The sequence below is a fragment of the Ambystoma mexicanum genome, chromosome 7p (assembly GCF_040938575.1).
Source record: "Ambystoma mexicanum isolate Mex_15411 chromosome 7p, UKY_AmexF1_1, whole genome shotgun sequence".
In the NCBI taxonomy this organism is placed as follows: Eukaryota; Metazoa; Chordata; class Amphibia; order Caudata; family Ambystomatidae; genus Ambystoma; species Ambystoma mexicanum.
This window is the reverse complement of record NC_090939.1, coordinates 954,645,730-954,658,425: the sequence shown is the minus strand read 5'-3', so window position 1 is coordinate 954,658,425 and position 12,696 is coordinate 954,645,730. Positions and strand designations below refer to the sequence as shown.

The 12,696-nt window shown below is 47.3% G+C and overlaps 1 protein-coding gene across 2 annotated transcripts in view; it reads right to left on the bottom strand.

Annotated features, from left to right (window-relative positions):
• Nucleotides 1–12,696, bottom strand: part of POLA1 (DNA polymerase alpha 1, catalytic subunit) — a 2,474,741-nt gene that overhangs the window by 984,804 nt on the left and 1,477,241 nt on the right. For both annotated transcript variants that reach the window (XM_069637299.1, XM_069637300.1), the window contains one exon: nt 12,496–12,670. In XM_069637299.1, the coding sequence (XP_069493400.1) occupies nt 12,496–12,670 (175 nt within the window). The remainder of the gene's footprint in view (nt 1–12,495; nt 12,671–12,696) is intronic.

Below are 12,696 nucleotides of genomic sequence, written 5' to 3'. Positions count from 1 at the left end.
CACTCTTGGAGAGAGCAAGGCGGAATGTGCCCAAGATCACAAATTGAAGTACACTTTAAAAGTCTTTGCAGATAGTTCAAAAAGGAGTTGGATCAGTTAAGAAAAGTTAGTTAACAGGTCCGGGATCACCCCAGGATAGAGAGTCAAGAATTTACCAGACACCTTGAACAGTCTGTTGCAAGGGAGACCAGACGGGACACAGTACCGGAAATGGCGAGAAAGCTCCAGCGGGGGCAGTTGTTCCTGGCAGCGGGTGCAAGTCGGTGCTTCGTCCAGGGGAAGAGAAGATCTCGACGTGGAGGAAAGCTGGAGGTTGTTGCACTGCCAGGGAAGAAACCAGCCGCAGTTTCCCTGTTAAAAGGTACTACCCTTTTATTCGCAGTAGTGGTGAAGCGTGGCTATCCGGCCGCCGGGGTGCTTGGCACGGGCGATTCGACCACGAGACGATCCAGGAAGGTGAAAAAAGGAGAACTCGTTAACCCCACCAGCTCAAAGGAACAAGACTCTCCTGGAAGGAGATCTTCTCTGTCGTTTGGAAGTGGTGAGTTCGGTTCAGCTGGGCTCCACCGGCGGTGTCGTCGTTGCAGGTCGGCTCAGCTTCTCCCTCTTCGGATTCTTTAGGTCCTGTGGCGACTTCTGAAGTTCAAGTCCCCAAAGCCCTACTTTCATGCAGAAAACCCCATTCATCGGTCCTAGCTGTCACTCAAACATGCTAAGTGGTGAGCGGGGCGGCTCACCACTGGGCCAATCACACAAGAGTGCGATTTGAGTTGCCGAGGCAACTCAGTCCAGGGTGCCTATTCCCCCCCCTCCCACACATCCTGTAGACCCAGACAGAGTGGTACCACCTTTGGAGGCTTTTGTGCAGAAGCCCGACAAAAAGTGGAACAAAGGGCTCGACTTGGGTTGGAGTTACAGAGGCGAACACAAATGCCATTTCAAAACAGAGTCCCAACCGGGGAATAAATATTAAATAAATAACCCGGTGGTATCTTTCACATTGCACCAAAAAAGTGGTGCGTTTAAAATGAATGGGAAAATCCCATAGGAAATATTTCGGTGGAATATTTCGCATGATAACCACTGCCACCAGCCAGAAACTCGACAGTGCCCCCTTGAAAAACAGACCCAGGGGCAATCGAATTACCCCTACCAGTACTTCCACAATATGATGGTTTGTACTGGTCCTGTTCATAATTTAAGACTAGTAAAGTCAATGGTGACTTTACATGCCCTGGGAGACAGTAGTCAGTCCCAGGGTATGGAGTCTATGTTTGGCGGCCACTAGGACACCCCTGTGTTACTGCACTGAGGGTGCTGTGTAACACTTACCAAAAACACATGAAGCCCTATGGAGTAAAAGACCTCATAGCCCATAAAACACATTAAAAATTCAAAGGACATTCTCAAATCATGCCTAAGAGTGGGAGAAAGAGAGTCTCACTCTTAGCAGGAGAAATAATTAAACCCCAAAAATCCAGCAAAGCTGCTGGGGAACTCACTAGGTTTGGGAAATTAGCCTATACAGAGAATTCTCCCTAACAGTTAGCATGTTCTAGTTCAAAATAAGCAAATGAAAAATATATCCAAGGAGCAATATCCTTGCTAGATTCATTAGCGTAGGTTTGGTTACAAACCAATGTAATGTAGCGTACCTTAAAGGCTTCATGTTATTTCATGCAATTAAATCTAGTTAATGGTTAGAAGACTGTGGTAGTCTTATATCAAGGAGAAGAACAAATGACTTACCCGTGGTAATGTTCTTTCTACTGGATGTTGCAACCACGGATTCCTCATCTTAGATATATATTCTCCTGCTTTGCAGCTCTCTGAAACCTTCACAGCAGGGGCCACTGTGCGCCGGGCATCGATGGCCGTCGATTCCGCAACCAGACGTGATGTCAATGTGGGTACAAATAGTGCGCTCGGCACCCATGACATCAGTTTTTGTTTTTCCCGTAGAACAGCCGGGTTGGGAATTTTAGACAAAACTTTTTGTTGGCGTTAAAGAACAGTCACAGAGGGGTAGGTAGGGAGGCCAGTGAGGAATCTGGGAGAGAAACATCCAGTAGAAAGAACAATAATGTATTCTTCTAATGGGTGGGAATGGGGTAGGGGTTCCTCCGCTGGATCAGGCTGCTATATAAGAAACCCAGGGAAAGAGTGAACACGGGGAGGCATATCTCGGAGGTCTGAAGGATTTACAGAGGTACTAAGGGTGCCCATTATCGCCGATGTTGTACATATTGGCCTTCGAACAGCTGGCGATCTTCCTTAGGGCCGAATATGGGGACACCGGGATAGACATAGATGGGGGTGCTACATCAAACCTCGTTGTATGCAGATGATATGCTCCTTTTTGTGAGGAATCCGCAGGTAAACTTATCACCCCTGTTGGAAGCTATAGGCGCATACACCAGACTATCAGGAATCACCATCAACACGGAAAAGTCCTCCCTATTCCCCTTGGTCAATTTTAGACGGGTCCTCCCAGATCAACTGCCAGACCTGGGAGTTACATGGGCACCGCACTCTAACAGATATCTGGGGGTAGAGGTGCATCATGGCACAGTAGACACACATAATTTCAACACACGGGTGGCCCTCGACAAGACACAGAAAGCCATGGCATTCTGGAAGACATTTCCGTTAAGAATGATGGGGAGGGCGGCCCTGCTGAAAATGACAGTATTAGCATGTATGCTGTACTATTTGGAAACATACCAAAGATATACCCAAAACATTCTTCACACAGCTGAACACAATAGCACGGGAGTTCCTGTGCGGTGGGAGCAGGAATAGGATAGCATTGAATACCTTGCAAAGAGACTACGAAGTGGGGGGCATTAGATTGTCAGGGAAACAATAAGGATTGACAAGTCCAGGACCAGAACCTTACCCATTATCATTATACTGGGCCTAACTCTGTGGAAAAAAGCGTGGAAGATTCAGGGAGCTCAGGACCCCTACTCCGCGCAGATCCCTCTCGCGGGGTTTGCCAGCATGGATATGGGGACCCTTGCAGCCTATCAGACTCATTGGGAGGCCAAGGGTGTAGCCCAGATTGGGGATCTGAGGAAGGAGGGACAATGGGTGGGATTCCAAACCTTGATGGAGGAGCATGATATACAAAGAGGACAGTTCGTACTATTCAACAGCATGGTACAGACAATCAAGAAGAGATGAGCAGAACTTTCAGAGGTGGAGGATCCAGAGTGGGTGTTGGATGCATGGTATGGTATGTCGGAAGAGGGCCACACAGTTTCTAGACTGTATGAGCAGCTATTGAGAAAGAACAATGACAGGGAGCTCCAAACATGAGGACGTTGAGAAGGGGAGCTTCGGAGGCCTTTCACTGAAGAGGAATGGGCCAAAGTCCAGTAATACCCTAAGAAAGTGTCTAGGAATGCAAGATTCAGACAGGCACAGCTTTACCTCATGCATAGAGCATACCTTATACTTAGGAGAATGTCTGTGATGGGGGCTGGGGAACCCCATAGCTGTCCATGCTGCGATGGAGAGGAAGCCGATATGCTCCACATGTTCTGGACATGCTCACTGATAAGGCCTTTTTGGGAGGGAATTGAAGAGAGGGTGGAAGGAGGAATTTGCATGCAGGAGTGGACACCAGAGTCATACTTATTGGGCCTCTTTCCTAGAGGAGACAGAGGACACACCTAGCCAAAATGAAGGACTTGTTGTGTATTTTGGCAAAGCGCTGCATCACAATAGCATGGAACTCTGCCTCAGGTCCGACCATGGATGCATGGTGGGCAGATGTGAAGAAATGGTCGGTAGCGGAGACGGCAGAGTGGACAAGGGCGGTCCAGAGGGGGAGGGGGAGGGGGAGAAAGAGGACACAAGATTCTTGCCTGGAATTCCCAGATACAAGACTTATTTGGACATGAGTAAAAGCAGCACAGACGGCTCTGGGGTGAGCGGCAGATCACAAATACGATAACTGGTATACAAGCATAGCACCGCCAATAAGCGCTGAGACAAGGGATTCAGACCTGAGACTCGATGGGACAGGAGGCCAACGATTTGGACAGCATGATCATAAAACCGCACCGAGAAGGATGACGATAGGAAAGCACAAACTAGTGCCCATGTGATTGTTTTATAACATTAACAACAACAAGTTTCAATTTTTCTTTTTTAAGTAAAGGACATTTGCTATTCAATCCTCAGGAGGGAAAGCACGGCCCGGGCGGGTGTCCAAAACCACTGTGATGATCTGAAGGACCTGGGATGGCACAACATTGGACAGTTTGAAGTTCAGGGAGAAGCCGAAACTGCAGAAGGCATATGCAGTACAAATGTGCAGATATGACTGAAATGAGTATCATCGAGGTAGGAAAGGTTGTGAACCTTCTCCTGCCTGATAAGAGGCACCACCAACAGCTTGGTGAAGAGCCAAGGTGCTGAGCAAAGACCAAACAGGAGAACTTTTAGCAGGTAGACTGCCTGTCCCACCAAAAACCTCTACTTTCGGGGTCAGTACATGGAAGTAGGCGTTCACCAACCAGTCCTGCATCTCGAGGGGCAGGTGACTATCTTGTATTTTTCTTTGTGTAGTTTCAAATTTAAGAGCCTCATATCGATGATGGGGCACAGGCCCAGGTCTTTCCACAGAACCATAAAGTAAAGGTAGTACCAGCCCTTCCCCCACTCTATGGAGCATCAATTCAAAGGCACAATTCCACAGAAGCTAACCAAGGTTCAACTCGGAGGGTACAGTCACAACAAAGGGTCCGAAGGTAAGAGCTTGAAGTACACTGAAGAAAGGGGCAGCAGTAAGCAGGAGTTTTAACTGTAAATCCTAGTGTCTGACGTGGTGTGGGGCCACTCCTCCCCCAACATGGACACATTCCTCCCACTGGAGTCAAATGAAGTCCAGCTCCCAGTGGTTTGGCACTGGAATTGGTGTGGGGACAGCAGAGGTTCTAAAATCACCTCTCTGAACCGGTCTCTCACTGGAGGGGGAGCAGGTGGGTAGCCCGCTGCATCTGCTTGCTAGACGTCACCGGACTGCTGCTGCAGTGGGCAAAGAGGGGGCAGGGCAAAAGGGAAAATTACATACCAGTAATGATTTCTATAGATTGAGGTGGAATGCAAAGGCACTAATGGGGCTGTCATCAAAAAGGAAAGGACTACATTCAGTCCACAAGCTGGAATAACAAAGTGGACCAGAGGAAACAATTATGAGTTAAGGAATTGTGCAACCAAGGGAACCGAAAAGAAAGCACCTTTTTCGAAGAAAAAAACCCTGAAATATACCAAGTACCCCTTTCACCTGCCAGATACAGCAAAATCTTCAGGACCACTGTGGGGGCAGGGCGCATAACATTGAATCTGCACCACTCCCTCTAAATGTGTAAATGGAAGTAATTGAGTGCCTGTGTGCACCCAGCAAAATCTATAAAATGTTAACTGTCTGATCCCAGCTATCAAAGTGCATTCATGGAGACTGAGAAACTTTGAATGCAGATTAAGAACCCAGCCTTCCGATTGAGACAAAAGATCCACCCTCCGATAAGGACTATGAGGTGGACAGATGGCTAGCTCTAGAAGTTCGAGTACCAGGTTCTGCTCATACAGCCTGGGTTGATCCGAATCAGGTGAACCCAAAGCTTCCCTCCACCTCCTGAGAACCAACAGGATGATTGGAATAGGGGGGGAAACGCATTGTGGAGACGGAAGGTCCACTCCACCCAGAAGGCATCCACCCCAGTATCTCCCTAGGGGGAAATTCCCTTGAGCAGAACAGCCTGTAGTTCGAGCTGGCTCTTGTTGCAAAAAGATCCCCTGGAGGAGTTCCCGAAAAAGGTAGGTCTCCGCAATGACATTCAGGCAGCTCTCTTACTCGTGGCAGACTGGCCAATGCCCGAAGCAGGAAAGATTCAAACAGTTATCAGTCACTGCAAAGTGTGCTGCAGAGACAAAGATACTGTTCTCCAATACCCAGAACCAAAGACACATGGCCTACCTGCATAGGGGCAGCAACACATGCTACCCCTCTTGTAGAGATAGTGCATGTCCACTGTGTTGTCACTCAAGACCAGAAAATGTTTCCCCAAAGGGACTGCACAAAAGCCTTCAGTGCTAGTGATGGATTGTTGCTTCAACCAGTTGAAGCACCATTGGTGCTCTACATGGGACGAAAGCCTGCTCACCTGCTAACACCCGCAGTTGGCACAATAGCCTTTCAGTGAAGCAACTGCGACAAAGTAGACCTTTGGCCAAAGCATTCAGGATGGTTCCCTCGGGTCCACATTTTCCTGATTTGACCACTACAATAGGTCGCTGCCCACTATAATTGCAAACTGAAGGACAACCGACATGACGACAGAAAACTGCAACCACTGACTGCGGAGCAGCCACAACAGGGAGCATATTCGCAAACTGGCACCAGGAAAATGCAGCAAACCAGGAGGTCCAGGAGGTAGAGAAAGGCTAAAGCAGGTCCATATGTACGTTCTGGAACAATGTGACCATCTGTTGAATATTGGCGACTCCTCAAGCATGAACGCCTTGCCTATCCACATGTCTAGGACTGTCCCAAAGAACTGGACAGTGTTATGTCAGACTTCTGGAAGTTCAGGGAGAAGCCCAAGCAGTGTAGTAGTAAGCAGATGTCCACGTGATGCCTCAATATCTGCTCTGATTAATGGTACTAGATGAGCCAGTGTTAGGGGGAATTCTCATAAATGGCTGATTTCCCTTACCTAATGAGTTCCTCAGCAGCTTTGCTGGATTTCTACGGTTTATTTTTTTCACCTGGTAAGAGTGTGGGCCTTTTTCCCACTCATGTGTTTTGCTGTGTGTTTTTTCATTTTTTGTGTGATCTTGGGCACTGGAGCCTCACCTACTCCATGGCCTCATATTTTTCATGTGTGTTACACAGCACCTTCAGTGCAGTGAGACAGGGTTGTCTTTGAGACTTCCCACTGACTCCATTTTCTGGGGCTGACTACTGTCCCCCAGAAAAGGTAAAGTTGCCATAACTTTATTTTAGTCACATCACAGACCCAGTACACCCCATGTTACATGGAGTACTGTAAAGGGTTAATTCTTATCCCTTTTTGTCTGCGTCTCTTGGAGCATTGTTTTGCTCGCTTTACATCAAGAATTGGCTGGTGGCAATGGTAACTACCCTAACTTTTCTACTGCGGTTATCTTATATGACTATGGTATTGTTTCTGGCTATTATTATAGTCTCAAACATAAACCCGCTTGACCAAATACATTTTATTTTGGCTCTGGCTGGGTTTATTCGCCATTTCTTTTTGTTAAAGTCTTTCTCGTGTTTTTCTCTGCGCGCCAAACCAGGGATGATTCCTTTGTTCGCCGTCCTTTCGTGGGCTTCTGCACAGAAGCCCTCCTAAGGCGCCTGAAATTCTAGGTAGGCAGGATGTGAGGGAGGGATCTTCGGACTCCCAATGACAAACCTTAGGAAAATCATGTGCATAGAATGAATTGGCACATGGAAGTAGGCATCCTGGAAGTCACCAACCAGGCCTGGATTTGCAGAGTCTGGAGGGTCTCTTTCAACGTCACCATCCTGAACTTGCCTTTCCCTCAGGAAATTATTCAAGCCCCATGAGGTCCAGGATGGGACAGATGCAACCCCACCCCCCACTGTACCCCCTTTGGGTAGTAAGAAATATCAGGAATACCACCCCTTCCCTTTCTCTAGAAATGGGACCTTTTCCACAGCTCACTTCCCCAAAAGAGTCAAATTTCTCCCTGAGCTCTGGGTATGAGCAAGGAAGCATGGGTGGTCTGTTTGGAGGCTTGCATAGGAACGGAAGACAGTAGCCCGGACTGACTACTTGCAACACCAAAGTATCGGAGGTGATCTTCTGCCACTTGCTCCAAGACTCTCCTTCTGATGGGAGTAATGTATGGGGAGACCTCAAAGAGGTTTGGAGAAAGAGAGACCGGGACAAAGGTATACGCCATCTGACTTTTTGGTGAACACTTGCCCGGGCGGAAGTACGGTTTCTGTGGTATTTTGAGTGAGAACAAACATGGTGTAGTGAGGGACACCCCTTCCTCTAGACTCAAAAGCAAACAAGAAAGATGGCATAGGCTGTTGGACAGCCAATTACTTAACTGTAATTTTAGGTTCTTTTCATATCTTCAGAGACTCGTCGGCTTTAGGACCAATAACATGTATGCCATCAAATTCCATACAGTTTCTTCCGGTCCTCCGGGGGAAAAAAGTGATTATCAAAGATATGAGGCCCAGTGAAGAACTGTCGACATCTCCATAGACCGACCAACCCCCTCGCTCAACCAACTCACTTTGAGCGAGCTGGCAATGCTGGAAGGTGCAGAGAAGCCAGAGTTCAACTAATCGAGCTGGAGAGAATCTGGAAGGCCTGGAGGAGGAAGAACTGCCCAGACACTTGACCTGGGTGCAGGGGAGGCTGCAGTGTGGAGTGGGAGCTATGCCTCCAAGGAGCCAAACCAGGGGCAGCTGGGGTTGCCTGGCAGCACTCACATCAGAGCTCTTCCCCTGGGCGAAACAGGAGAGTCCAGGCCTATGAGGGGCAGGTGGTAGGACCCTGACCTCAGTCAAGCATCCCCTTGTGCTCCTGCTGCTCCCAAACTGTGAGAATGCAGTTTGAGGAGCGGTGAACTGGGAGCAAAATACGAGGAAGTGCATTCTGGGACTGGAAGTCCAAAACCATTTCTTTTTTAAAACTGAGAGGGGTCCGAGCCTGGCTGATGGAGACCCTTGTGTGTGAACCTTAAAGGGGGGGGGGGTCCAAGAACCCAAAGAGCTTTTGGGGGAGAAGTCCAGAGCATGGGGAGGATCCGGAAAGCCAGAGTGCAGAAAAAAGCCTTGAGAGAGCGGAGAGGAACGTCGAGCTGAGAAGCCGACTCACTGCTCGAGAGAGGCTGTGGCGTGGCTAGGGAGACTTATCTCTAGGAAGCCGGTAGAAGGCCAGCTGCAAGCTGCTGGCGATGCCCCGAATGAAGGCGAAATACAGGAGAACTGTAAACACAGCAACCAGTGAGTTTCCGAGAGGGAAAGCAACCTGGTTTGTGTAACTGTCAAAGGAGGGATAAAATAACGGAGTGGTCCAGCACCGCAGGTTTTCCCAGTTGAAGGTCTCCGTTTTTGGTGTATCGTATCAGAAAAGCAATGAATGTGAAAAACATCGAAGTGGTAAGCAAAGGCCTTGCACAGTTGAAAGTATTAGATTAAATAAGGAAGATGAAATTGTAAACAACAGGTATGAGCCCCGCTGAGGGAGATCTGTGAACTTGTGAATAAAAGGGCTGTGATCCTTAAACTTTTGAACTTTAGAAACGGTTCCGGAATGGTTTCATTTTAAAATAAAAGTGTAGGAAGAAGTTGAAACTTGCAGTTCAGTGCACTGAACATTCCCTTAAGCAGCAGGTGCGTTTGTTTGAGGGTTTGGACTGCGCATGGGAGGAGCCTTTGCAATGGGGTTTGTGGACGGCGGGGCAGGCCAACAGGGAACATAGTTCCACTACTTTTTTTTGTACACTTCGACAACTGCACTAAAGCCAGAGGGTCTTCAAAGCTAGAGTGTGCACCCTTATCCCGTGTTGAAACGTGGGGAAGGGGGAGCTTACCACTCAACTATCCTGACCCATTTGATTAACACTACTACTTTTGCATACATTTTCCACACACCATTTGTATTTATAAGTAAGGCTTGGCAATAGGTTTAATTAGTATAGCCCCTTTTTATTTTGACAAGACTGTACTAAGAATGTGTTATTTTTACTTTGATGGTCGTAGCTTGCTGCCATCTTTAGACTTTGGGTTAGACAGGCGTTTTACCAACCCATTGAAGTTTAATAAACACCCTTGAACCGTGTACCACTTGTGTCTGTCTTCAGTATTGCCACCCGAGTGCCTTACAACCCCAAGCGATTCAGCTGGTCCACTTCTACATTGCTTTCCCCCGGTAGGTGGACTGCCGAAATCCAAATCCTCTGTAAGGGCCCATTCCCAGATCAAAACCACCTCCATGCAAGAGAGGGGGGGGGACTGGTGCCACCCTGCTTGTTCAATTCAAACATTGTGGTAGAGTTATCCGTCATGATCAGAACCGATGTGCCCCCGATTAGGGGCAAAAACGAGAGCCAGGCCCACTGCCCGGAGCTTGAGCAGATTGATATGTAGGTCGGCTTCCGCCCTGGACTACGCTCCATGAATCGCAAAGCCCTCCAAAGTACCCCCTCAGGCCGAAAGAGAGGAGTATGTCGTCACCACCAGGGAAGACTCCGGATGGGTGAATGGCGTTCCATCAGCACCAGCGAACATCAGGCAAAAGGAATTGGCATCCTGTCTGACAGACCCAGACTCCTGATCCCAACTGGCCACCAGGTGGAGCTGGAGGGACCTCTTGAGACAGGCATGCTGTACAGTAAGCCATCAGGCCTAGAGTGAGCTGGAACCACCATGTCAAGGTGGTAGAGTTGGCCAGAAAGTGCCCCACCCTCTTGCCGAGGCATATCAGCCGCTCGGGCCTGGGCAACACCTGTTGAATGGTAGTGTTCCAAAGCGCCCCTAGGAAACCAGATCCCTAGAAAGGCAAAAGTGATTTCCTCAGGTTGAGAAAAACCCACCGCTGATGAAGGGTATCCGCCAATCTCTGGCAGGAGTGCAACACCACTTAGAGTGACCCGGCTCTAACCAATGAGTCGTCCAGATAAGGGTACAGGTGATAGCCCTCCAAGCCGGAGAATGCCCGCTGCCGTATTCATCAGCTTCGTGAAGACATGAGGGGCCGAGTTCAGGCCAAAGGGCAGCACTTTACATAATCGTGAATAAGACTGAAGCATGACTCTGAAGTCAAAAAAACGTGTCCCAGAAGCATACAGAGTGCACGGAAAAAGGGAACCGACATCATGGGACGCAGTTACTTAATATAATCTGTCCCCGACATCCCGTCCAGCTTTGGCACATAATGGCGCCGGGCAGAGCCAATGCTGAGCCCGTGTGGTGAAAATGTCTCTGAAGACAGCTGGCGCTGGTGGCAATACATCAAAGATGAGGGACTGTGAGAGGAAGAAATCCATTAGCCTTACATTTGACCTTGCTGATTTGAAGAAGATAAAGGGCTTACACACCTAACACTTCCTAATTGTCAGGAACTGATGCTCATAGCCACCTCTTTACAGTCAGAGTCAGACCCAGGTATTTCGCCAAGCAGTCCACCCGTCTACTTTTCGGTATACACCAAATTGTTTATTTACAATTGTTCGATTTTAAAGGGGCACAATTGAATATATATATATATATATATATATATATATATATATATATATATATATATATATATATATATATATATATATATATATATATATATATATATATATATAGATAGTTTTGGGTGGCGTTGCGGGGGGTTTCCCCCGCATATATGTTACAATTGACCTTCACAATTCGGTCAATTGTGAAAAGGTCAATTGTAATTGGAACAGTTGTAATGCGAACAATTCGTATACAACCTACTTTCCAATCCCCTTCTCTAATATTATTTTAGTTATTATGTATCCTTTATTAGCTTGGTTTGAGCAATGTATCATTGTCTAAGCAAATTGTCATTTTTGCAACATTTATAGCGGTGTACTCCCTTCTAAATGACATGATTTACTACTGGTATCCTTTAGTCAGAACAATATGTGAACCAGTGGAAGGGCCTTCAGTCAGTCAGGTGGCTAGGAACACGTCTGGTAGTGTCCCAACACATTCTAACATCCACTGACTTCCCTGGGTGCCTCTTTCTTTAAACCTTGGCCCAAACAAGACCTCCGGGACATCCCACTGCCCCCCAAGGAGTTATCTGACGCCTTAAGGCTTCCTGCTCTGTCCATTGCGTACCACATAAAAAATAGAAAGAGAACAGTCACTTTTCTATTTAATGTGACAGCGGCCATTTTGTTTTGGTCTGGAGATTTGTCTCACTCAATAGACATGGAGACCTCCCATTTAAAATAAAAAATAAAAAACGTGTCACTATTCGCTTCACGGTGAGAGCGCCAGGGAGTGAATATCCATCACCCCACATTCAGGTGTGTATGGAGCCAGTAACCGCCCTCACCAAGGTCCATATTTATTTACCAACCAATGACATAAAACCGCATAAAGCCTAAATTGCCATAATACACAAAACATGTTTCATTGGTCACTTTGGAACAAATAACCTTGGTAAATGTTTCTTGTTAAAAATGTAATTATTCAAATTACGTAGCCATCTGACGTTTGTGCAAAAAGCAACCTGTTTGGTATGTTCACTTTAATGCACACAATCACTTTGGTACACAGTGTATGCAAAATAGATATTTTGTGGACGCACGCTCTAGCTCAAAGGCAGATCTGCTACTCTTTCTGTACAATGCATTAACATGTAGAAATGTATGTACACAGCAGGATCCACAACAATCTGTTGTTTCGAAAGACTCTTTACAGCAATCTTTTAATTACCAAGAGACACTTACCCAGCCATGCGGCAATAAGAGCAGAGTCAATTCCATCAATGGGTTCGCAGATTCGAGCCACCACTGGATGCACCTGTTGCGACAGGTAGTACTGCGTATCAATGGCAAGATTATCTTGTTTTTGAAGCTGTTCCAGAGCATATGCTCTCTGACTGGCACTCAGATTTGATCCATCCTACGAAGGAAAGTCAATAACATCCT